This window comes from Alexandromys fortis, unplaced genomic scaffold, assembly GCF_014885135.2.
Source record: "Alexandromys fortis isolate MF-2015 unplaced genomic scaffold, M_Fortis_MF-2015_v1.1 scaffold_101, whole genome shotgun sequence".
NCBI lineage: Eukaryota > Metazoa > Chordata > Mammalia > Rodentia > Cricetidae > Alexandromys > Alexandromys fortis.
This window is the reverse complement of record NW_026067983.1, coordinates 1,751,195-1,778,880: the sequence shown is the minus strand read 5'-3', so window position 1 is coordinate 1,778,880 and position 27,686 is coordinate 1,751,195. Positions and strand designations below refer to the sequence as shown.

At 39.4% G+C, this 27,686-nt stretch overlaps 1 protein-coding gene across 3 annotated transcripts in view; it reads right to left on the bottom strand.

The window, feature by feature from the left end:
• The window catches only part of Crppa (CDP-L-ribitol pyrophosphorylase A), a 234,378-nt gene that overhangs the window by 126,954 nt on the left and 79,738 nt on the right, over positions 1–27,686 (bottom strand). For 2 of the 3 annotated variants that reach the window (XM_050158666.1, XM_050158664.1), the window contains exons 6-8: positions 20,709–20,803; positions 7,134–7,226; positions 6,616–6,723 (exon numbers count right to left, since the gene is read on the bottom strand). In XM_050158666.1, the coding sequence (XP_050014623.1) occupies positions 6,616–6,723; positions 7,134–7,226; positions 20,709–20,803 (296 nt within the window). The remainder of the gene's footprint in view (positions 1–6,615; positions 6,724–7,133; positions 7,227–20,708; positions 20,804–27,686) is intronic. The other variant, XM_050158665.1, reaches the window with a different exon arrangement.

The window sequence follows — 27,686 nt, the reverse complement described above, 5'->3', positions numbered from 1 at the left end:
AAACTTTTTTTTACCTTTTCTCAATAAAAAAAAAGAAACAATGAAAGTCTTAACAAACACAGGAAACTCAAAATAAGTTCATATTTTCTCTACTTGACCACAATGAAAGAAAATTAGACATCAACAGCAAAAGAAATTTCAGAAAATTTGCACTCATGGAGACTAAACAACCTAGCACTGAGTGGTGAGTAGGAAATCAAAGAAATGAAGAAGGAAAATTTAAAATGCATCAAAGAAGATGATAATGAGGATATTACATATCAAAACGTAATGCATACAATGCAAGCGGTCCTTAAAGTGCTAAAGTACTTACATTAAAAAATAAGAGATATACTTAGAGTGTGAGGTATCTGACAAAACGGCAATGTTGAGCGCATAACAAGCCAAATCTTAAGTCAGAGCATGAAAGAAATAATAATGATTATGGCATTAATTAACAAAGTGGAAATGAAAAAAATACAAATAATGAACTAGTATCTTTGAAGTGTTGAAAACCCGCGAAGAGAGAGAAGACCCAAACTAGTAAAGTTAACGATGAAGGCAGAAGCATGACAAGAGACACCAATGAAACTCAGCAAACTAGGACACACTTAAAAACTAAAACACCATCCAACTGCAAAATCTAAAAGAACTGGGGGAATTTCTATACCATATAGCTTACCAAAATTAAACCAAGAGGATATAAACAACTTAAACAGATCTATAACAAGCAATGGAACAGAAACTTCAAAAAAAAAAAATCCTCTGAACTATAAACGTGCAGACCCACATGAATTAAGAGCTGAATTCTACCAGATGTGTGAAGAACTAATACCACGCTCCTCTAACCACTTCATACGCTAGAAAGGGAAGCAACACAACTACAAGCTTTATGAACTCAATATTATAGATATCAAAACCAGATAAAGACACAGGAACAAAAATAACATTGCACTGATGTGGGAGTGATTTCTTATTAATAAAGAAACTGCCTAAGCCCCTTGATAGGCCAACCCTTAGGTGGGTGGAGTACACAGAACAGAATTCTGGGAGAAAGAAGCTTAGTGAGGGAGTCGCCATGATTCTCCCGCTCCAGACAGACGCAGGTTAAGGTCCTCCCTGGTAAGCCAGCTCATGGGCTACACAGAATATTAGAAATGGGTTAGAACAATATGTAAGAGCTAGCCAATAAGAAGCTGGAACTAGCCAGGCCAGGCAGTGTTTGAAAGAATACAGTTTCCGTGTAATTATTTCGGGCATAAGCTAGCTATGCGGGTGGTCGAATGCCGGGGATGCAGCCCTGCCGCTCCTAATGCAACATTGCACACCAATTTTCCTCATGAACACGGGTACAAAATTATCAATAAAATAATTGCAAATAAAAATTGAAGAACACATCAAAAAGATTATTTACCACTCTGAAATTAATTTCAATCCAGGAGTGTAAAAACAGTTCAATATATAAAAATAAATCAATAAAGTACATCACGTAAACTAACTTAAGGACAGAAATCACATGAGCACAGTTTTGACAAAGTCCAACATCCTTTTATTTTAAAAGTTCATAAGAAATAAGGAACAGAAGGAAATCACCTCAGCATAATAAAATTCTATAAAGCTACATATAAACAAACAGTCAACAGTATGTCAAATGGGAAAAACTCAATGCATTTTCCACTATAAAATTTAGAACCAGGCAAGAATGTTCACTTTCCATAGCTCTTATTCAAAGGAATTCTCAAGGTTTTAGGCAAAGAATCAAGACTAAAAGGAAAGAAAAGGAATATAAGTAAGAAAGAATATATAGAAAGGAATATAAATAAAATGGCATGATCTTATACATAGGTAGCCATAAAAATTCTAGCAGGTAACTCTTAAAACTAACAAACTCTATCAGAAAGTAGCAGGATGCATCACGAGCATGCAAAAATCAGGAAAGTAATTCTAATCATAAGAGCTTCAGAAATAATACCTTGGAATAAACCCAACTAAGGAACTATAAGACCTCCAAAATGAAAATTTAAAAATGAAAAAAATTAAAACATGGAAGGAAAAAAAACCTGAAGAAGACACTACAAGATTTGGAAAGATTTCCCATGGTCATGGATTGGCAGAATTTACTGCAAACATTCTTCATTCTACATTCTACAAAATCACAGTGATGGTGACTGTTGTAGGAGGTTGCTTGCTTGTTCCTGGCTGCTCAGCTCTGAAATAACTACACAGAAGCTATATTATTTGAATCACTGCTTGGACTATCAGCTCTAGATTCTTATCAGCTAGCTCTTACATCTTAATTTAACCCATTTCTATTAATCTGTATATCACCACAGGCTGTGGCTTAAGGGCACATCTGTCCCCAGCGTCAGGGATATGGCATGTCCTGACTCTCCCATCTTTCTTTCAGCATTCAGTTTATTTTTCCCCCACCGAGCTCTACTCTGCCAAGCCAGTGGCCAAAAGCAGCTTCTTTATTAACCAATAAAAGCAAAAGCAACACACATACAAAAGGACTTCCCACATCAGGTAACATTATTTAGAAAACTAGAGGGGAGTCCTGAATTTCATAAGGAAACATGAAAGGTTGAGTAGAATAAGCAATCCTCAACAGAAAGAACAAAGCTGGAGATATTACCACGCCTGCTTTCAAGACATATTCCAGTCACAGCAGCAAATGCAGCATAGCACTTGAACAAGCAGACGCATAGACCATGAAGTAGAATTGAGAACCTAAAAGTCAATCCACACAGTCTCAGCCAGAGACACCTAATTTTTGACAAGGACATCAAAACAATCATCAGAAAAGGATTTTTGAATACTTGTTCTAGAAACATGGATATGCATACATACACAAACGAGGAGAGATCCCTATCTCTCACCCTGAACAAAACCAAATTCCAACTCCATCAAAGATCTTAATGTGAGACCTGAAAGGCCAAAGCTGTTGGAGGAAAAAGCTGTGGGAATGCTTGGAAATATAGGCTTGGCAAAAATTTTCTCAGAAATATTCCTCCAAGGGGTTAGATCAGTCTCAAAGGCAAAGATGCTTTCTCTCCTCTTTGGATCCTAGATTTTATACAGATACATGTTATGTTATAGGTAGTTGGGACAGGAGACGAAAGGAACAAAGGCAGTGGGGAAGAGAGAGAAGGGTCGGAGAGGGAGCACACTGACGGCACATTACGATGTCATATGAAAATATCTCATCAAACACAATAAGAGACACCACGCATACACACCAACACAAGAAACAGGAATAGCACCTCAGACAGAAACCGATCGTATCATTACAATTTTTTGAGAGAGAAATCACTGTATTTTAGACTTTTCTTGCTGAATATCATAAACTCTCTAAATTGTGAATCCTTTTTATATGGAATAATCTATAATAGAGTATTTTTCTTCCAAATGGGGAACAGTCTCCCAGTGGGAACCATGTTTGTTATCTGATAATGTGTTTCCAAAGGTCATAACTAAAAAAAGGGTATAGGACAATAAATGTCACCCAAACTACATGCAAATTCATTAAAATATAGCACTAGGAATAATTCTACTAAGCAATCCCTTTTCTACTTTTAATACAAACATCTGTTTTAAATAATCAGCCAATATTACCAACAATCTCAGGCTCATTGTAGAAATATGTAGTTAAATCTGCCACAACAAAGATTTTAGGTTGATCAAAGTAATGCTAGCTTCTAGTATAGAGGGGCATGGAAGAGACCCTTGATCCCATCACTGGCGGGAAAGCTGTTCACATTTGATACTGGCTGCATGAGGGAGAGTTTAATTGCTTTAAGAATATGACACATATAGACGGACCACACAGAAGAGCTGGCCCCTGTCCCAAGACTAGCTGTGCAACACAAACTGGACTCCGTGGAGAAAGAGGAAAAATAATTAATCTCAAAGATGTTGAGAGGGTAGTAATAGCAGGAATTGGGAGAGTGGATATGTTCAAAATACATATGAAGTTTTTCTAAGAATTAGTAAAAATATAGAAAATACTAGTGCAGGTTTATTCCACAAATATACTAAATGTTATCAACACAAGAATTTGTTAAAGTGAGGTGATATAAAAACAATTAAAAGGAAAATGAGAATGATGAAAAATAGAAGATCTGCAACAATATTTTAATGTTGAAGGGAAAATAAATTATTTTTAGAAAATTAAACTTACCCAAAATGTTTTAGAAAAAAATGACCACTTGCAATGAAGTTTGTCATAATAACCACATGATAACATTAAAAGATTATGAAAAAAAAACCTAACTCTTTAAAAAATTAGTTCAACAATTTTCTCAGTTTTTTCCCAAAATGCTTCATTTTTTCCTTGCCTTTTTTGTGGAAATTTTGTGCATTACTTTGCTGTGTCTTAAAGTAGAAACTACTTACCCATGCCAGTTTATCCTAAATAATAAAAGTCTCCAACATTAAAGATGCTCCAATCCCATTAAGGTTTAAATAAGAAATTATATATATAAAAAAAAGACTTGCACAAAATCTAGAATAAATCCAATCCACTATACCAAGACTTGGGAGCACATTCTATGTTCCTTTTGGTGTGTGATTTCCTAAATACGGTCAACTTAAAAGTGGATGGAAACCAAGAAAACCTTTTGAGTCTACTTGACAATATGAGAAAACCTGAGCTTAATCATTGCTAATCGTCATACCACCATTTAACACTTAAAACAACCCAGAGCCAATGAGATGGCTGTGTATATAAAGGCACCAAGCATGAGGACAGGAGTTCAATCCAGAACCCACATGTTAGAAGAGATAATCTACTTTCGGGAGTCATCTTCTGACCTACATACACATACACATGTGCATGCATGCTCATCCACATGTGCGTGCACACACACACACACACACACACACGCACACACTTAATTATATTATTTACGTAAATAAAATAAATTTTAAGAATTTAATTTAACTTTTTTTTCTTTTTTTTATTTTTATCATTTTTTATTATTTATTTATTTATTTATTTATTAAAGATTTCTGTCTCTTCCCCACCGCCGCCTCCCCTTTCCCTCCCCCTCCCCCAATCAAGTCTCCCTCCCTCGTCAGCCCTAAGAGCAGTCAGGGTTCCCTGCCCTGTGGGAAGTCCAAGGGCCACCCACCTCCATCCAGGTCTAGTAAGGTGAGCATCCACGAAACTGCCTAGGCTCCCACGAAACCAATAGGTACAGTAGGATCAAAAACCCATTGCCATTGTTCTTGAGGTCTCAGTAATCCTCATTGTCCACTATGTTCAGCGAGACCGGTTTTAACCCGGGCTTTTTCAGACCCAGGCCGGTTGGCCTTGGTGAGTTCCTGATAGAACATTCCCATTGTCTCAGTGTGTGGGTGCACCCCTCGCGGTCCTGAGTTCCTTGCTTGTGCTCTCTCTCCTTCTGCTCCTGATTTGGACCTTGAGATTTCAGTCCGGTGCTCCATTGTGGGTCTCTGTCTCTGTCTCCTTTCATCGCCTGATGAAGGTTAATATTCAGGAGGAAGCCTATATGATTTTCTTTGGGTTCTCCTTCTTTATTTAATTTAACTTTTAAATTAATGCTTTGGTCAAATGCCTCAGCTTAGTTGGCCTTTAGTCTCCATTTCCTGTAAACATTTGACTCAACAGCATGGAAAATAAGGACAGTGCAGATTATAATCTTCTGAATTGACAGTGGTCATCAGTTAAAAACTTCACAAATGTCCAAAACAGAATGAAGTAATCATAATTTCACTTGGTTTATATATGACTCTTCTAGGGGAGAGTCAAATTAGGAGTTTCTAGCCACTGTACAACTCATTGAAAACTAAAATTTCCTGTAAGCATTTACAGTTTGGACAGAACAAGTAGAATGGTCGCATGATTACAGTGCTTGGAGCTGAGGAGTTCAAGGTCATTTCTAGCAACACAGTGAGAGGCAAGCCTGGGTGATATGAAGTCATGTATCAATAAAATGTACATTTTATATCTACTGAACCATACTAGTTCAACATAAAAATACATAATTATCATATATAATTTTAGAACATATTTGTGATGGATGAAGAATACTATGTAAAAAACAACCAGGTATCTTTTTGTCTAGTCTTAGAATTTGTAATCATTTAACTATAACCTCATTAAAAATTAAAACAAAACCATATTTTGTATTGATTCCTCAGCAAAGTTAATTTAGAAGAAGCAAAATGGACAGAATGGCCTCTGAGACTTCTAATACACACAATATATATATATATATGTGTGTGTGTGTGTGTGTTGTGTGTACATATACTGTGGCATGTGTAAGTCAGAGGACAACCTTGCATGTGGTTCTGACCTTCCACCTTGTTTTGAGACAGGGTCATTGTGACTGCTGTCCATGCCAGNAATATATGTGCATATAACAAATATAAATGTAATTCATGTTTATAATATAAACTCCCATACTACATGCATGTATATGTATTTACATACATTTCCTTCAATGTTTAGTATATAAGCTATCTAGACTTAAAGCCATTTTATTGAATTTTACCTTGGAGTTTCTTCTGAATGTTGATGTACACACTCAATTGAACCAATTTTTTTGCACAGAAACAAGAAGGAAGCAGAGGTTCAATGAGAGGGGGGAAAAAAAACATTTACTCACTTACCAAAACAACAACGACAGGATACAAAAGAGAAAGGCCACTCTCCTCAAGGGTACTCAAGAATTTCTGGGTCTCATGAAAATCAGGGGACACAACCTTGAAGACAGCAAACTAAGAGAAAGTGAAGGAAGTTCTTAGAGAATGGAAGTTGACTCACAGGGGGATGAACTTTACATCATAGCCAACATACTTATCAGAAAATACCACTATGCCACTTTAGAGAACAACCATCGTTTATGCATACAAAGATTTGGGCTATTTTCTGAATTGAACTTATGTCATAATATCTGCTTTATATATACAAAAATTAAAAATACTGTATAGAAGTTATACTTGCATCATACTAGGAAATGGGTTCAGAAAAGAATGTTTGCCTCTCTGAAATAGAAAGATGGACACTTTTAAAGCACAGAGTGAGGAGCACAGCTAATCTATCACAATCTTCTGTTGCACATGGAAGGGTCAAGAAGGTCCATTCTCTCTGACCCTGTTTTCTCAAACTGTTTGTGTTTAATACTTACATTCACACAGATGAAGCTATAGCACTGGTCTGTGGGGAACTTCTGAACGTCACTGCCTGTGTGATCCAGAACTGTGGATGTGACATTAACACACTAGGAGAAAACACATCAGAAGACATTTACAATCTGGACAGACAGACAGACCAATATGAATGTAAGTCACCTTACAACAAAGCCACAGACTGATCTAAACTCATGGATCCTTACAGATTCTACAGGAATAGATCCAGGCTGAACTCTATCAGACCACCACAAGAAAGGTATTTCAATTAACTGTGAACTATGTATATTATCTTAAAAAATAAAAATGCAGGAAACTGTTTTAACTAGGGAAAAATGGTGGGGACCAAGAAATACTAAGGAACAGGCAAGGAGACTAGTGTATGTTTTATGAAGAATTGATTACAGTAGATGTTTGGGGACCAGAACAGAAGGGCTGCCTGAGCAGTGTGGTGGACTTACAGAGGCTTGTAAAATACTGTAGTTCAAAAAAGCAGAGTTTACTCCACCTGGGATGACTAAAAGCGGGCAAAGCAATAAGAAATTACTACAATGATGTCTATTGAAGAGAAATAAGAAGTAAACTTTGGCAGTAATAACCAAAAACAAAAACTTCAAAAACCATCTTCTAAGAGGTAGCTTCTCTGGAAGTCATGGCACGCACCTTTGATCCCAGCACTCAGGCCACAGAGACTGGTGAGTCCCTGTGAGCTCCATGCCAACCTTGTCCTCATAGTGAATCATTGATTCAACAAACAAATAAAAAACAGTGACTTTAGACTAGATTAGGAGGGCCAGGACCTCATAAAGACTCTGCTAAAAATATTTCCTATATCTTGGTTTTATCTTGCTTAAGTTTTTCTTTAATTATAAACAAGAATGTAAGAATCATTATATGGGATTCTCTTATAAAATATAGATGTAATAATGCCCCAAGAATTCGCATCTCATGGTTCATCCCTACGTGGCATTCATCACCCTTTACGATATGTATTTCTGAAACACAGTGCTGTTCCTAATACATAAACTGTAGCCCCAAGATGCCTCACTCAACGCCTTAAGTCCATATACTGTTATCAACTACTTAATGATGGGGGGGGTCAAGAACGAGTTCTAATACAGATATTAATTCACTGATATCTCTTAAGATTTTATTTCCATTTAAAATTTGTGCTGAGCACAAAGTTCAAAGAGAACACCCATTTAAAAACAAAACAAAATCAAAAAAACAAAAACAAATCTTTCCCGGCAGCAAATACAATTAACACTGTAAGAGAGGCCGAGTCCTGCTATATATCAAAATTCACCAAGAAATCAAACCTTTTGGATGTTAGAAGGAGACAATTTTTCACGGCCTCTAAAGTATCACATTAGCAGCCAATTTGCTCCAGACTCTTCCATGATGTGGGTTCAGCAGGCCACGCTCAATGAAAATTATGCCTTTGCTTCTGCAGACTCACTTAGGTTTTAGGAATTAAGACTGGAGATGTCAGTCTCTCAGAACACGGTCCCCAGACATTCCTGATCCATAAAGACCTGTCTCCGTGTGACTGAAGGCTGTGCAGATTTGTCAGCATCCATTGCTTAAAGTTAATTTTCCTAATATCAGGAATGCATCACATTTTCTTTAACTCTAGGAATCTAGCCCGCAACTCGGCTCTATAGTGGTAGGTTTTGAATTGTTTTAAATATATATTTGTTCAGCTATTTGATAAATTTAAAACTCTAACTACAGCACCATTCACCAGATAAGATACATATATGCAAAGAGTATTTCATAAGGCTATTAAATATAAGTGCTATGTATATGAACATACACACCAACCAAACTATAGATCTTTTCTTCTCAAAACCAAGATTCTTAACAAGTGTTTCCAGTTAAGGGCAATTATTTTTTGGTCCTACATCTTCCTTTTCAACTGGAAATAATATCTTTCATGCTTTCATAAGGAAACTTGACTTAACCTAAAAATGGCACGGGTATCTTTGATATCCTTAGTATACAAGGAGCGGGTAAGCTGACATGACCAGGCTGTGTCTGAGCAATGCTGTGACGTCACTCAGGACTGTCATTCTCTACATTTCTACTCTCCGGCACAGCAAAGGGAACAGTCTGTGGCTAGAAAAACTTTCTTTCTCTAAGTATTTTGGCTCAAAAACCTTTAATTACTTAAAACAAATTTCCAAGACATTCAAAAAATTAAGGAAATTTAACAACAATTAAAGGTTTTCCTTATTGCATAAAGACCATTCCGTAAAGATGTGCCACGACCTAAATGTGCGCATGTGCACAGTGGGAACACCGTGTGAAGCATGGGCACTTGAGAGGAAGATGAGGGGTCAGAGAGTTTCCCTCCAACCAGAGTCAGGGCTCACCCAAGTCTGGATGGCTTTACCTCCAGTCTCCTGAGTCAGAGACTCCAGAAATGAGAAGTCAACCCACTGTTTTCAGAACACTGGTTGAGTCATCTGAACATCAGAACCTGCCAATACCCCATCCCTCCCATTCACCCTGCAGGCCTAGGCTGGGTGTAAGCGAGGGAGTGCCGGAGACAGGTACTTCCCTTCCAGTCTGAGAAAATGTTAATCATTATAAATGCTTTATATTCCTTGTTTGGCCACTCAGCCTTGAGTCCTCCCTATGGAATTCCTGCATCTGAATCAGTTTTTCAGCTACTCTTTAAGAGCCTGGAGTCTGGAACTCAGCTCCCTGGCTTTCAATCTATCTCTGCAACCTTCTTTCCACGTGAATTTTGTAAGAACTTACTGTGTCTTGTGGCTCAATTGATTAACTGGTAAAATAAATACCGGATAGGATTCATAGGATCAACTAATAATTGAGAAATAAGAGCTGCTGCTTTTAATCTAAATGTCTTTCTCAAAATCCAAGAAACAATGCGCCTGGTAGAAAATCAATTCCAGTATAGTGAGATCATAAATGTACCAGACTGCCATGCTGATGTCTGCTAGTTTATATAAACTAAAGCCCCCATCCATGAATGCTGAGCTGCTGGGTGATGCCAGTGTCCCTTAGCAAGACCCAGACCCTTGCCAGTTGACCACACCCAAAGATTTGCCATTCGCTAACAGCAATCATCTCCATAGTTTAAATAATATTTAAAGGATGATGCCATTATAGCTCTTGTGCACAACCAGGAGAATGCCATTATAGTGCTTGTGCACAACCAGGATAGTACCATTACAGTCCTTGTGAAAAACCTACTTTTTCCTAAATGTATGTTCCTCTTGGTTGAGAAGTAGATTTGTTTATATAAAAAATTCCCCATGTCAAAACTTTCCATTATAAGATATGTATTAGTAACCTGCTAAATAGGTAGTATTTAGTGTATAGGCCCAAACTATTTGCAAACATTAAAGATAGATTACATTTGCAAAAAATAAATAAAAGCATGAAAACATAAGTATATGCCACAAATATATAACTATTAATATCTCAGAATGTTATATGTATTATGCACAGGTGAATGTGTGCTCAGGTGTGCACGTATGTGCACAGATATGAGCGCCAGAGGATGATCTCAGGTATAATTCCTTAGGTATTCGCCAGTTTCTAAAAGACAATGTCTCTTACTCGCCAAGACTAACTAAGCAGCTTAGGCTGATGGCCAGCAAATCCCAGGGATGGTCCTGTCACTACCTCCCAAGTATTGAGACTGTAAGCATGCATCACCACACTCAAGTTTATTTACATGGGTTCTGGGGAACAAGATCAACCTTAGTGCTTGCAAAGTAAGCACTTTTCACTGACTGATTTATCTCCCCGGCCCTTGGGCTATTTTGAAAGCAGGACTTTCTTGACAGTAAAGAATGTAGGCTCCTGGCTGGATGGAGAATATGACAGAAGACTTCACATGCTGCATATAAACCCACATCTTCATCCCACTGCTGGAGCTCACCCTCCCCCTCAGCCTCTCATCAGCAATCACATTACGATCACTGACTCACTTCTTGGGAACAGTCTTTTCTCTGGCTATGAAATCAGTTAGGACTTCTTAAGTGTGCGCAGTGTTTTCAACTCTGCCCGTGATCGGCAGACACCCAGCGGCTACCTGTTTATGTATCTGGCTGGCTGATGTCCAGGCAAAGAGATATTCCAGAAGTTTGCTTCAACATATTTCTATCATCACTAGCCACAAAGGTTTATGTGAATCCCACCATGCACACATAACCGTGTAAGGGACCCAGGAGAAGAGGTGGCAAAGGCAATGCGCACAATCACAGTACAGGCAGGAGATGCAGAGAGACACCACAGTTAGTGAGTCTGTGCAGAGGTCTCAGGACTAGAAAACGGAAGCCCACCCCATGGGGACAGTGAGAACATACAAGCTCTAAAACATAAACTCAGCAAGCTCGCTGGCACAAAGGAAAAGTGAGAACTGCACAATTTCAAGGCACAAATAAGAGAGCATGCTGGAACAGGAAAACAATATGTTTTTGAGATAGATGTTCAGTGTAGGTTATAAGGAGCCTTAAACGCCCAGTCACACCTTGGGGACTTTGACTTACAAGTCACTATAGATGCAGAGTGTCAAATGTAACAAAGAAAAAGCCCATGGGCAAGGTCTAGATGTGAGATTCAGAAATAAGTTTTCAGGTAACAAAATGCCATGGACAATTTATTCATAAGCTCAAAGCGGTATTTCATTTTATTTATTGTAGAACCATCATATACTGGAATAAAAATTTAGCTAGAGCCACTGGAACAATAGAATAACCTATCCTTTGCACGTTCAAGCAGAATTATACCACAGTCAAGTAGTTGAAATATATTTCCTAACTCAATTATTAGATGAAGCATTAATAAATATAAATGGGATTTTTTTTAAATGTAATGTGTCCTCTAACTGGATTGTAATAAATCAAGAAAGTAAAATTATAGGAAAGACTAAAACTGTAACTTGATGTAAAAAGCGTAACTTCTCAAGTATGTGCCTATTCACTAAAATCAACTAAAGCCAGGCATGGTAACTCACATGATAATCCTGCAATTCAGAGGCTAAGGCACTTTTTTTTAATATAATTTTTTTATTGAAAAAAAAAATTTCCGCCTCCTCCCCGCCTCCCATTTCCCTCCCCCCACTCCTCTCCTCCTCCCTCTCCAGTCTGAAGAGCAGTCAGGGTTCCCTACCCTGTGGAAAGTCCAAAGTCCTCCCCCCTCCATCCTGGTCTAGGAAGGTGAACATCCAAACTGGCTAGGCTCCCACCAAGCCAGAACATGAAGTAGGATCAAAACCCAGTGCCATTGTCCTTGGCTTCCCGGCAGCCCCCATTGTCCACCATATTCAGAGAGTCCGGTTTTATCCCATGCTTTTTCAGTCACAGTCCAGCTGGCCTTGGTGAGCTCCCAATAGATCAGCCCCACTGTCTCAGTGGGTGGGCGCACCCCTTGTGGTCCTGACTTCTTTGCTCATATTCTCCCTCCTTCTGCTCCTCATTGGGACATTGGGAGCTCAGTCCGGTGCAAATAAGAGGCTAAGGCACTTTAAGGCCAAGTTTGGGGAACAGGTAGGCTATATAATAAGTTGGAAAGGGTTGGCTGAGATGGCTCAGTGCATAATGTGCTTGCTACACAAACATAAGAACAGTATTTCGTATCCTTAGCACATTCATACAAGGACAGCTGAGGTGGTGACTACATGCAATTCCATAACCAAGGAAACAGAAATAGGAGAGTCCTTAAAGTTAGCCGGCTAGCCCCTCCAGTTGAATCAGGGAGCTCCAGGTTCAATGAGGGACACTCCATTCAAAACTACAGTGTGAGATTGAGGAAGACTTGCAACATCAATTTCTGGCCTTTATATACATGAGACTACATTCATATCTATACATACAGAGAAGCACATATGTAAAAGAAGGATGGTTGGAGGAGGGGTGGGAATCAGAATGTAGATTGTGGACTGGTGGGAATGGGAACAGGAAGGACTAGGTAGGGGTCAGATTGAAGAAGAGAGTACTGGGAAAGAAGCTGGAATTGGGAGGGGGCATTTGAGGGCTGAAGTAGAAGCCTAATGCAATGGATGGAAATTCCTTAGAATCTATAAGGGTGACCCTAAAGAGTCCTAGTAATGGGGAATACAGAACCTGGACAGGTGTAGTTCTGAGCTAGGTCCTCTGCATATATTTTGTGATCACATAACTTGGTGTTCCTGTGGAACTAAAACCAGTGGGAGCAGCAAAGGCTGTCTCTGACTCTTTTGCCTCCTCTTGGGACCCATTTCTTCCTACTGGGCTGCCTTGTCCAGCCCTGCTAAGAGAGTATACGCCTCATCTTATTGTAATTCTTTATGACATGTTTAATAGACATATCTGCTATTTTCTGAAGGGAAACAGAGGAGGAATGGATTTGGGAGAGAAGGGAGGTGAGAGGGGAGGGACTGGGAAGAGAGAAGGGAGGGGAAACTGGTCAGGATGCAATATATGATAGAAGACAAGAAAGAAAGAAAGAAAGAAAGAAAGAAAGAAAGAAAGAAAGAAAGAAAGGAAGGAAGGAAGGAAGGAAGGAAGGAAGGAAGGAAGGAAGGAAGGAAGTTGCTTTTATTCTGCAGTGTGGATACTGAATTCCAGGCCTGATGCATGCTAAGCAAGCAATGGGCACTGTGTCATGACATTAGTCTGAGAGAACAAATTTTGTAATGTCCAGAATAGACTTTCCTACAAGGACTACGTCCTGTATGTCTAAAACCAATGTGCTGAATGAATAGAGCTGATTTCCTCACAACATTGGCTGGTAACTCGGGCTAGTCTGCTGCTCTATTGTTCTGAACATACACCATTACATTGGTTGGCACTTACAAAGATTGACATCATTTCTACGCAGACAAAGGTACAGAGGACATTTTTATAAATGATCTCCCTTAAAAAAAAAAGCAACTTGAGAACATGGGAGAGCTTGGAGGGGGAGAAAGGAGAGGGAATAATTTGCAATTATATTATAATTTCAAAATATATTCAAAAAGAATATAAAATTTATCACATAAAGTAATTAAATCAGAGAAACATAATAAGTGGCATTTAAAGATTACCCTAGTTCTCTCGTTAGTAATGTTCTAAAACCATGACAACCAATTATAGCAATAAACAAATTTCATTGGATATAGTTCAAATGCAATTGATAGCAGAGAGAGATACTTAGAGTCCACTACATTTGGACATTCTTTTCTTCTCTAGTCCTCACCAGGAAACCTAGGTAATGTCCAAATGAACTTTATGTATTCAGCAGAATGATCTGAGGGTGGCTTCTAGTCTGGCACACATTATACAAATATGCACACACATACATTCACATGTATGCACACAACCCACGTTCCGTTTGATGTGAGTCCTTGTCCCTGTTCAGACTGGACCCAAGAGAACAACTAGTTTTAAAGTGTCTTTCACTATTTACTGATTTAAGCATCTGTGGGGACTTGAAAGAAAATGGCTCCCATAGGGAGTGACACTATTAGGAGGTGTGACCTTGTTGGAAGAAGTATGTCACTGTAGGAGTGGGCTATGCTCATGCTATGCCCACTGTAAGACACAGTTCACTTCCTGATGCCTGCAGGTCAAGATGTAGAACTCTCAGCTACCTCTCCAGCACCATGTGTGCCTGAATCCTGCCTTGTTTCCCAACATGATGACATTGGACTAAACTTCTGAAACTGTAAGCCAGACCCAATTAAATGTTTTCTTTAATCAGGTCATGGTGTCTCTTCACAGCAATAGAAACTCTAAGACACTATCCAAAAACAAATGTCTATTATCTTCACATCAAAATGTTTCTGTGCATAACAAAATAGCCACAAAGTAACTTTATTTTTGCTAAATGAGTCTGAAATTGTTCTGCTCCATTTCCGCCTTTCTCCTGGCTTCATTTGTTAATCTCGATCTTTTGTTTGCCTGGTGTCATACACCAGCTTTTATACTGAAAGTACAGATCTACACACTGTAACAAAGGGCACAGTTCTACTGCTAACAAAATGCCCAGCTCTGCATACTGTAACAAAAGGCACAGATCTGCACACTAGACCCAGCCTGCAGGCCACCAGGAAAAAATAAATTAGGCATTAGAGAACCACTCCAACAAAACCAGATCCTGCCTTATACCCAGAAAACAAATGATTTTCTGTTAAACATAGCTTGTCATTTGTAGTTATAGAAAACAATAATTAAATTCTGTGCTCTGGGAAACAGGAAGTGGTTGATGAGCCAAATACATAAAAAGCCTGAACGGTGCCTAATCGTTTAGGCTGTAGGTCAGCCTTTCTTGTAACATTCATCTCTTTTGTTATAGGAATCCAAACTGAACTGAATGTACTTATGTGTTTTAGGGGGAATGTGAAAAGTTCTAAACCCTACAGATTTCCCTATGTGGAGCAAGTCAGCAGCAGCCAGCATGAACATTCCACAAAGACGACTGGACAGATTTCTCCAGCTCATTTCCTCTCCACAGTATTGTGCTGTGGAGCAAAGCAAAAAAGAAGCTGTAAGAGCGGTCAACTGAGCATACCTGCAAGGCTGGCACTGGCTCGGTCCCTACCTCTACCTCATCTCCCACTGTTCCGTCTCCACTCACATCACTGAACGCTGATTTGTTTTCCTTGCATGAAGCTCTTCGAGTACCTTTCCTAACAGGGCTTCTTTGGGTTTGACCTTTAAGTTGCTCCAGATCTCCTATCCCCTTTTAGGCTTAACTAAAACAGTGTGTATGTTGATAGAGTACATTTAGTGACTCTCACTCCCAAAAACTGTTTTCCATAATTCTCTTATCTAAGCAGAGATGATTTTTTCCCCATATCAAGGATCCTGATGGTTCAGATCCATGGGAGCTGGCAAAGCCTTCCTCCAGGGAAGGCTCAGGGAGCAGTGGAACCTTCCTCTGGTCCAAGTATGAGAGTCTATGAAAGATTGGCCAGTGTACACAAAAACTAACAACTGCAGCTTCCTCCTCTTGGATGGTTGCTGCTAGAGACTCCCTAACTCCTCCTTCTGGTGTTGTACATAATAAACATGCTGAGGTTCCACGTTGCTGTGCATAGTTCATCCTGCTCCATCACAGAGAACACTGCCCACCCAATCCCTGACTTTCTGTACCCGTGACTGTTCTTTCTTTATCCCCTCATGACCCCATACGGAGTTCCAGAACCAACCCATTCAGGACCCAGCTGTATCCTAGGATTTGTATTTACTATTATGCACTGTATTGTTATCCAATTTAACAATAAGTTCCTAAGAGTCACATCTGCTTTGCTCAACTCACAATAGCCAATTGTTGATTGTAGCGGGCATTGCCTATCTTGTAAGTCAATAAAGTAAGAAATTAACGAAAGGCTGATCAAATCTATTTACGCATCCCTCACTACTTTTAGAGTAGTATAAACATTCCATCATTTTCTAGGAGTTAGAAGTGACTGAAGACTGCTATTAGTAAATTTTCTTCTGACTGTGGGGACACTTGAGAGAAAAACCCTAAGGAGCAGGATTTATTCTAGCTCATATGTCAAGGTATAATGCCAGTAACAGTGGGGAAACCATGATGGCAAAGTCAGGTGGTGGCTGGTTAAATAGTCTCAGCAATCAGGAAGACAGAAGAAGTACTAACCAAAAACTCCCAAAGTCCACCAATCAGTCACCTACCTTCCACCAGCTTCTCAAAACAGTGATAAAAGTTAGAGACTAATTATTCGAAGACATGAGACTGTAGGGAACATGTGTCATTCAAACCATAATTCTACCTTTGCTCCCAATATATTCATGGCCATTTCATTACTACCAAATGCATTCAGAGCAAATTCAAAGTCCTCAACAAATTCAAAAATCCAAATCTCTTTGGAGACTCAAGAAAAATTCTGAAATGTGAGCCATATCAAATCAAAGAAGTAACACACTTCCAACCTACAATGGAGCAAAGAAAACATTCCCATTCCTGAAGGGAGTAATGTAGACATATCAGGGAAATGTTAGACCAAAATGAGGCCAAAACTCAGAAGGGCAAACGGCAAACCTATAGCAACATATTTGACATCAAAAGTTTGTGGTGAAACCATCTGGGCTACAGTGAGAATGTGTAGCCCTGCCTCTCTCACCCTGGGACCAGCACCATGCATACACTCTCTCTGGAGCTGTCCCATGAATTCCAGCCATTCCTCAACAATCTTGGCAGCACCACATGGTGTCTTCACTGCACCTTTGCCTTCCACATCACAGCTGCACGTCTGGCTCATCAGGAAGCTCATCGCAGGTAACCCATCCCAGCTCCAGATTACCACAGCAGCTTTCTAAAGCCTTGCTGCAGGTCTCTGTGCAAGCTGCATGCTAGTAAAATAAGAATCCAGTGGACATTGCCAAGTTCTGCTGCAAGCTCAAGATACAGACGGACTACAAGGGGGACAACTTTCTATCATAGCGGTAACCTCCGTGTCAGTGAGGCAGGAAGAGAGAACACATCCTTCATCAGGAACCATTCCAGTTGTCCCTGCAGAACACAGCACAGGGTTTCTCTTCATGTGAGTCTTGTTAACCAGACCACCTATCGTCCACAGCTATTCTCAGCACATGCCCCTTTCTTGCTAGCAGGCGAGTTTCTCACTTCTTCCCACTCTTCCTTCTATTATCTCTCACTCTAAAGCTGGCAATCGATAGTGCTCCAGACTGGATGCTACATTGTCTGAAAATTTCCTTTACCAAAGTCTCCCATCACTTCTGCATTCCACCTCACAAGAAAGTTCAGGACACAGGCAAGATGTAGCCAGATTCTTTTTCACATTATCATGTAAATGGTTTCTAGTAAAATTCTCAATAGAACTCCATCCCTCTCTGAAACATTTGAACAGTTTTTACTGGACACACTTTTACTCCTGCATGTCCGAGCGGGGGGAAGGCTTTGAAGCTCTGCATACAGAATTCTAGGGCTCCATGAAGCCACATCCCTCTGAAATCCAACAGCCTACAAGCTACCTAGTGTAGGTACCGTCAGAGCAGCGGCCCCACATCGCAGTGTGACTTTTTTGTCATTGTGACAGAAGACATGATGTAAACAACCAACGAAAGGACAGATCAGTTCTGTCCCCCTGTCTGGACAGTTCACAGTGTGTCAGTGCTGAAGGCAGGAGTCCAGCACAGCTCCTGCTTGTGGTAGCAGGAACTGAGGTTGCTTGCTACATCACTACTGATCAGAAAACAACTTGAGCCAGAGTGTGGCCAGACTGTAACTCTCAAACCTGTGATCAGTGACCTGCTTGCTATCAGATCTCCCCTCTTATGAGATCCAGAGACTTTTAAAACGACCACCAATGGGACACCACGTGTTCAAACACACCCGTCTAGAGGGGCCTCTCACATCAAACCCAAACAGGCTCCACTCATCAGTGTCTCCTGGGAGTACCTCTAGAGAACGCTCTCTGAAAGTCAATGCCCAGAAGAAAAAAATCAACCAAATGACGACAGCAAGATCAACACTGAAGTCCCATGATTTTAGTATCAGTGGCACATGCATCCACGTGCGTGTGGTAGGATATGCGTCTCTTAACAAGTAGGCTCACCGTTTAACTTAGAAACACCTGTACATGAATTTGGTGTTCTGCATTATGCTACAGTTAGACATTTGGGTCATCCCAAATCTATGCTGCAAAATTCTTCCCAGACAATCAGTATACGCATACCCAGTCTCATCCCTCAGCTTCAGTGGGAAATATTTCTCCTATTCACATCAGGGAAACAGTCCCCCATTGTGTGAGGAAGAGCTCCACACCCACATCGATCTACCCTGCAGAGTTCAGCCGTGTGACTTCATCATTTTTATACGCTCTTTCAAAGACAGACAAAAGCTCTCACTGTAAAGAGTTATAATATTCACCATTCTGTGCTTTTCTGTAAATTATGGACTGAAAAATGCAATACCACAAAATAAATCTGCTTTCATAATGGAAGAGAAATCTATATAAAACCAGATAAATTCCTTTCCAAGGGAGCTACTTCTTTTCAGACTTTACTACAATCCTGTCAAACTTCAAGATTTCATACTGATATTTTTCTTTCATCTATGCTTGAGAGATATTAATTAACAAAAGCATTTTGCATCTACCAACACCTACATTCACAGACTGATCACATGGCCTTGTTCAAATTAAAAGCCAGAAGATTTCTTTAATTGTAAAACAAAGGAGAGGCTCACTGGGTAACTCTAAAGATGATAACACTGACCACAGCAGTTAAAGAGAGAAACATCCTGGTGAGTGTGTGTGGTTTAAGAATTAGCAAAGCGAGAAGCCAGAGAGAACACAGCAGGAAGGGCAGTTCCTTCCAACATCCACCAAGATTCTTTAAGGCTACCCAAACTTCAGGTGTAGAAAAATGAGGTCGACAGCATGAGGAAGCATGAACGTTCTCACTTTGCTAGGCGTGCTGTGGTCCTGGGGGCACAGAACACTCAAAGCTGTCGGCCGAAACACTCCTGTGGGGCAAAGCTTCAGCAGAAAGGCCTAGACTGATAAAAAGAATCCGATTGTGAGTAAAAAAGGGTCCATGACAGCAGAAGGACGGCAGGGATGGACGTCCCAGGGACACCAGGACCGCAGTGCCCTTCTCTGGAAAACAACTCTAGGAGGAGCATCACCCCATTCAGAAACTATTTGATAAGCCAAAATTTCCCCTTAATAGCACATGAAATTATCTGTCTTAAAGAATACCTGCGGGATCTCAAAGATGTATAAGAAATGAAGGAATAAAAAGCCAAATGATGCTCCCATAAGTAGTGACTCAATGGAAGACCTATCTACAAATCAGATTCAAACTAACCTAAGGTTTAATACGATAAATGAAACTATTTACCATCAGCTTCGGAACGCGTAGAACAACAGGACAAAACCCCACTCATTGCAGAAATGGAGAGTAAAGTAGCGAGTTAACAGGATTTTCTCAGGCTTGAAAAGAAACACAAAGTGGAAAGTAAGAAAATTCTAGACAAATAAAAACAAAGAGAAAGTAATAATTAATCATGTCCATCTATCTAAAAAGGAGCAACCTCTGAAGAGGAAAATGAAAGTAACAGCAAATACTAAGAACATGGGTGGCACAAGAATTGTTAAATAAAAGGGTTAAAATTATAAAATTAAAAAGCACTTTATGTACCCCAGAATACCCAGCAGAACCAGCCACTAATCTTACTAAAACAGTTGGTCACATGTGGATCACCACAGAACCCCTGGGGAGTCCAATGAGCCTTTCACAAGGACCACATATCAGCTATCCTGCATATCAGATATTTACATTACTATTCTTAACAATAGCAAAATGACAGTTATGAAGTAGCAACTAAATAATTTTATGGTTGGTGGTCACCACAACATGAGGAACCATATTAAAGGGTCACAGCATTAGGAAGTTGAAGAACCACTGCCCAGGAAGAATGGACAAGATGGAGCATGCTCCAATCACAGTATTGAGACGATGAAGGATCTTAGGGAAAGAGGAGCTAGCAACATTACATTTGAATGATTTGTGGGCTTTGTCAAGGAAGATACTTTCATGCCACAAGAATTTGTGACAGCTACTCCTGCCCAGTCTTTGAATACTTACATTTAATTCCTTTTTTAGCACTTCCTTGAGAAGATGTCCTGCAGATTCTTCATCTTTTGTGTTCATAACCACACAAATCTCTTGTGAAATTTTCTCTGAAATTAAAAGTAAAAAAGTTTTTAAACTTTATCATTCAAAGAAAACATAGAACAAAGCCTTATTATCTAAAAACGTGTGGTTGCTTGATCTTCATCCCCCTTGAGTAAGATGAGGCAGAGTCTAGCTCCAGGCCAGGTAGAGTAACCTGAGCTACAGGCTGAGGCATCCTGGATTCTGTACCAGCCAGGCCACTGTATCCTCACATCACACACAGTGCAGTAGGCACCCATCCAGCACATAGACAAGCTCTTGGTTTACATTTTACAAGGAGTAACTAGAAGTGACCATCGTCTATGTGACCACCGCTAACCATTCTTGACCAGGAGGAATTTCCCTGGTTATCAGATAGTCCCACTTATAGACAGATATTTTCTTCAAACCATTCCCAGGTTTTTCTTTGGCTTGTGCCTACATGGTCAATTCAATACAGCTCAGTTCCAGTTGGGATTCTTACCACAGGAAATGAAAATGGCTGAATTTTTCTCAAACTTGTTAGCTTGTTTGAGATAGCTTAAATGTTTAAATATAAACCATGTGACATGGTGGCGTTCACCTCTGAACTTCCTGAGCATTCTCCCAAAAGACATGAAGTCCTTCTCTAGAGGGAGCTGAGGTGCTAAGGAACATCACTACAGCTGTCGAGTACACTACACTACAGAGTCTTGAACTAAGAAGATAAAAAACAAATTGAAAATAGTATTTACCAGTCAAACCTGGCTGGGTCAGCACCAACCTCGCTGCATGATACATGGGTGGCTTATGTCATAGGTTTTCTACAGGAATTAATCAATTGATAATATTTTTTTCAAGCAAAGCTAGATAGGACAGTTAAGATAATACCACCTGAGTGATAATGCTCCTTTTACTAATTTCAATTTGATCAGGAATTTGTTTACAAAGTTACAGTAATGTGGAGAACATGAAGACCATGGAGAAAAGAATTATTGTGAATATGTACAGTAAGTCAGAGTCTTCACTGCAGAGAAGGGGACAGACACTCATAAGATCCCAGGGCTCTTAGTAGTAGAAAAGGAACACAAATCCCAAAATATTACATTTACAGACCTACAGCTGCCTTGGAAGACTAAAATGGGCATGGTGGAAAGAACATGGAGCACTTGGTGACCCTGCAAACATTCCGACATTCCTTCATTGTCATCCTCACATTCAATGCCTCAGTGTAAGCATATATCATTATCAAAGTGGTACTACTCCTGCCTTCATGCCAGGATATTTATATTCAGGTATCCATAAAGACCACACCTTCCTAGAGGGATACCACACTTGTAATAGTTGTTATAAAAAGCTGATCACACACTCTTTGCTCAGACTCTGCAGTCGGGATAACTGCGCAAATGTAAACACAGTCATTCCAGTGGATTGCGAAGGAGAGCATCCCTCTTCTGAATGCAGATCTTCTGCACTAAGCTATGCTACATTATATCACCTCTTCTCTCAGGCATCTACTTGCTTACTTGCTAAGGTTCTGTTATTCCCAGAAGTCTGTAGGCACACAACCCTAATAAAATCCAGTCCGATTAAGAATAGAGACAAAGTAGTCAGCCTGGAAGTGCTGTGGAACATCACCACGTTATCAAAGACAGACTGCTGACAAAACAGGTGACGCTGTTTAATCAAACGAGATTAGAACCTACCCTGGAAAGGTGAGTAGGCTTTGCTTAGGAGTGGAAGCAAGGAATCTGAAGGAATTCACAGAGATAAAAATGAAAACAAGATGAAAAAGGTTGGTGTCAGGAAAGTACCCATAAGCATAGTGTGATCTATAAGCAGCAAAATGAGTAGGAAGTGTTGAGTAGGAAAGGCTCAGGCAGGAGATCCATCAAGGCCAAGGTCATGAGACCCCCTCCCAAAAGACTTTGAGGACAAGGCAACCAGCCTCCATTCAGAGTCTGTTGAAATGAAGTCAACACAATCAATATACATGAATTTAAATCCTTGGAAGGAAATGTGTCTCTCCAGCATCGTTGTAAATGCCGAGGAATATTTCTAAATATGTCTAATACACAAAAAGATGCATCTATGACTACAAAGTAACTGCCAACACAACAGTCAGTGTGTCAGCACTAAAGCACTAAATCACTTTTGACAAATTGATAAACTACATATAGTTAAGAATTGAATTATTTTAATTCAAATATAAAATAAATATATAAATTGTTCCCTTTTTGCTTTATTATATACTCCTATGCACGTATACCCACTCTGCTCAAGGTAAATTACTAGTACCAAAACTAAAGCCGGCAGTTTTCTACCTTTTTAAAAAAAAAAGTATACTAACAATTAAATCTTAACTATATTTGGCATTTATCTTAGACTGTATTTCAACTATTCTAAATATAGAACTTTTACTTAGGAATCTTTCATTGCCATGTAAATTTTCCAATAAGTTTCTGTAATTCAGAGTTTTTAAAGAAATAACATCATCAAATATTACATTTTTCAATGATCATGATTCAGTCCCCAATTTTTTGATATTTTCCTTAATTATTCCAAGCTAACAGTGGTTTATAGCATTTAGCACAGAGTTGTTTTACAATGGTTCGTTGGTAATACTGTCAACTGACATTCTAATTTTATTTTCTATTTCAGTGCAAAATTATTTTTATCCGGATCTTGCAATAATTCTGTTAAGTTTGTTTATAAGCTCTAGTCTTCTATATATATAAACTTCTAAACAAAGGATAAAGTCTTTTCTTCCTTGCTAAATCATAATTGTATCTGAAAATTTTTAAACAGAATTTTATAATCTCATTAAGTCTGTCATATTTATAATAAATAGTTAAATTATTTACAGGTCAGAAGTATTTTTATCTATCCTCCACAAATTGTATAAAATTGATAACATTTCTGTAATTTTTAGAGTTCATGAGTAGAGCTGCTGTTTTAAATTATGAGTGTCTATAAGCTCTATTCTATATCAGTTTAAAATGCTGTGTTTGTTTCAAATTATGTCCATCTAAATTCTTATGACTGTCAGCAAAGAGTGTTCATAATGACTTCAGTGTTCACAGGAATTTAATGTTCCTTTTTTCATTTGGTGGTAATTATTTAAGCCTTTAGTATTTGTCCTGATTATCCTTGCGAAAGTACGAATCATTATATTAGCATTTTCTTGGAATAGCATTTGGAATCAGAGTGCTATGTAACAATATAAATGCACACACCTAATCCATCACCCACTTAGCACACAGTTATGTGGACGGGGAGTGAAGGACCCATATGGAAATAATAAAGTAATGAAGCAAAGAATTGCCACGGCATGGATCTGCGAAACCAGGTGAAGGCACGGCAGCTTCCTGTGAGGTTCTTGCAAGCTTTAAGCTTGAAAACATCAGAATAAAAAGTGTCCTTACTTTACAAAACAAATAAGATACAAAGACAAATACGTTAAACTATCTTAATAGTAAAAGATACTAAAATTCCCAACCTTAAAGATCATGAGAGCAAAACCTAAGTGAAGAGGATCTAGATTCAAGATGAGAGACAGAACACTGGTAAATGGTAGCGTTCCCTGTGTGACCAGCTCACGTAATCAAGGTCCCACCGTTTGTTTACCACACAGTGGTCTGAAACGCACCAGCTGTCTGCCCTCTTATACCTTCTAAGGACCATATGCATATGTCCTCTATTTAAAATGGCAATTTCACCATCTGCTCCTCCTCCAAGACCAGACTAATAGAAATCTCCAACTATCTCTTCAGACTCAAGGCTCCGTCTGGTGGACTATGAGAAGTCACTCACAAGCCATGCTTGTCCCTGCCTCCACGCTCTTCAGAGCAGTTTTGCTAACGACTCATCAAGCTTCTAGCCTACATTTTGGGAAGTTCCAAAAGTGATCTGATTCACAGCCAGATTGGAATCTCTACTTAGCTGACACTAACTTTCTATAATGTGGCAATTATAAAAGCTTCCTCTCTTTACAAAATATGCAAATTGCCTACCATAGTTGATTAGCCCCCCTCGAGCAGTGTAACTCTTTTGAGGTAATAGTTCAGTTTCTTTTAATCTTCTTACATACTGTGGCAATTGGAGACTGGTGAGTTCAGAAAGATATGGTGAGCCACCCAAGCACTGAGTCTTTCTACTTCTCATGAAAAACTATGAAAGAAAACGGACCCCAAACAACCAGCACGTTTATCTGCAAGTCTCCCCAATGTTTCCAGTTTATCAGACTCTCCCAATACTCTAAAGATGACATGTAAAAACAACATCACGTTTAACAACTGTAAGTACCAGGAACTGAACACGCATTTAATAATAAAGTCTTAGAAAAAAGTCAATTCAATATCTGAGATGCTTCTGGAAGCATTAGGTCATTCCCCGGTAGTATGTTCAAGTATGAACTGAGAAAAGAAAATTTTTAAGAAAATCCAACAAATGTCCTACTGAGCAACATCGCCAACTCCAGTAAAACCAGTGAATGATTATGGGCCATTCTAGTTCTGGTCCACCTTACAATGAAATAGGGAGCTGGCTCACTGGGAAAGACCACATACTGTAAAGGCCTGAGGACCTGGGTTTGAATTCCCAACACCATATAAAAACTCAGGAATGGACTGGCAGAAACAGGACAGTTCCTGAGCCTTGCCTGACTCCAGCTTTAGTGAGAGACCCTATGTCAAAGGAATAAGGCAAAGCATGATAAGAAGAACACTGTAGGACTTTGTCTGACCTCTATGCATACATGGGCACAAGTATACACACACACACATACACACCACACACACACAGGTACACATTCACCCCACACATAAACAAACACAACACACACATGTACACATACACATCCCATACAAACATACCACACAAACACAGAAACACATGTATACACATATACACAACACAAACATTTATACATACAAACCCCTATATGCAAATATGCACACATGCACACATGTATACATACATATTATACACACATGTACACACATACACGTTTTAATTTGTATGAAAATCTCCAACTTCTGGCCTGTGTACTTACATGTGCACAGGCATAAACCAACACATATATACACACAAGCGCACACACACATGTACAAATGTTTTTTAATTCGTATGAATATATCTGGTGTATGAAAACTAATTAATACAATGAATATGTCATAACTCACACCCTTTCCAGAACACGTGCAGTCAGTATCAGAAGTTGCGGTTAGGAAGAACCTCTAACTACTTTTGCCTTCTCTTGTCTTAGGGAAAATATAGCTCTAAATCTGATCAAGCTCCAGGATCCAATTGCTAAATTATCAAAGACAAAGCAACACATAACACTTAACCACACATGACAAGACAGGTATCAATATTCAGATTACCTGCAGGCCAAAACAAAAGATAAACATTTTTTAAGAATATCAGGATACATTAAATAAAGTTAAAATGTCTTTCGTTTCAAAAACAACACACAAAATGTGATAAGAAAACTGGGCATGGTAGCACATGGTTATCATTCCAACTCTTGGAAAGCTGAGTGCCATGAATTCAAGGATGCCTGGGTCACATACATAGCAAGAATCAGTTCAGCTGGGGCTACTTGGCAAGGAAGCATCTCAAACAAAACTTGTGATAAAAAGAGGCAAGTGCAGTGGCACCTGCCTATATTCTCAGCCTGAGGCAGGAGGATTACAAGTTCAAGGTTCCAGAATGAGACCATTCGTACGTACAGATCCAGCGAAGCGGTAAGTGAGGAAATTAGTGACAATGTGGACGACTTCTACTTTTGACGAACACTCTGTAAGGGTTTGGGGAAAACGACAGCCTAGATATTCATTAGTCCTTTTACCCACACTGATTCTGCTTCTACTCATTCAGGAAGTACCTTGGGCTGGGGAGACAGCTTAGTCACCAAAGTGCTCATCAGGATGACTTCTGGGACTCACCGTAAACAGTTCTGGTAGGGAGGAAAGGAGCGCTAGAGATAGGTGGACCCTGGAACTCAAGGGTTGACCAGTCTTGTCAGTAGGTGAGCTACCTGACGATCCACAGCGGAGAACAACTGAGGAAGCATTACAGGTCGATTTCTGGACTACACAGAAAGTAATTTTTTTTTTCAATTTGGATATATTTTTTCAGTTCTAAAATTATTGTTTGATTCCTTGCATTTCTATTCTCTTTAGATCATCTCTGTTTCAAGAGCGTTAGTTAGTGCAGCACTTCCTTCATCGGTGCTTTAAAGCATTTGTTCAATGACTAAGGAGAGATGAAATTCCACCTGTCTTCTCGTGCTCATACTTGAACATGCTTTCCTCTAAACAACCATGTGTCGGTGGTGGCCATGACAGTGGCCATGACAGCATCTGGGGGAACAGCAGACCCTGAATAATCTTAGAGGGGCACATTCCCCACTGATCAGAAATTGTAGTGGCTTTGAAATGTGGGGGAGCATTGGTACTGTTCCTTCTTCCTCTCCTGTTCTGGACATAAACAGAGTCACTGAAAATATGAAGGAGTGGCAAGGTCTCATATTTTCCAGGAGAATGCTGAGCAGGGAAAAGGGGTGGGAGGAGTATGGTCGTAGAACAGTATGGGCTATTTATAAACTTCATTCCAAGGAACCCCCTTGAGTTGCACACAAATTGATCTGAACCAAAATGTCATGCTGCAAACTCTCAGAGTGGGGGTAAGTGATAAACTAGGTACTTTACAGGCCACTGAGCTGAGCCATGGGAGACTGATCCAAATAAAACTATAGTAATTTTGAGAAATGCAATGGACACTTGGGAAAACAACACAAGATAGTTAAAACGGGAACTGTGTGGATTTACTACTGAAATGCTGGTCATCTGAAAAGGACCCAAAATTTTACAACAGACTATCCAGATAGTATCTCCTATTCAGAATATTAATACGAATAATTTCCAG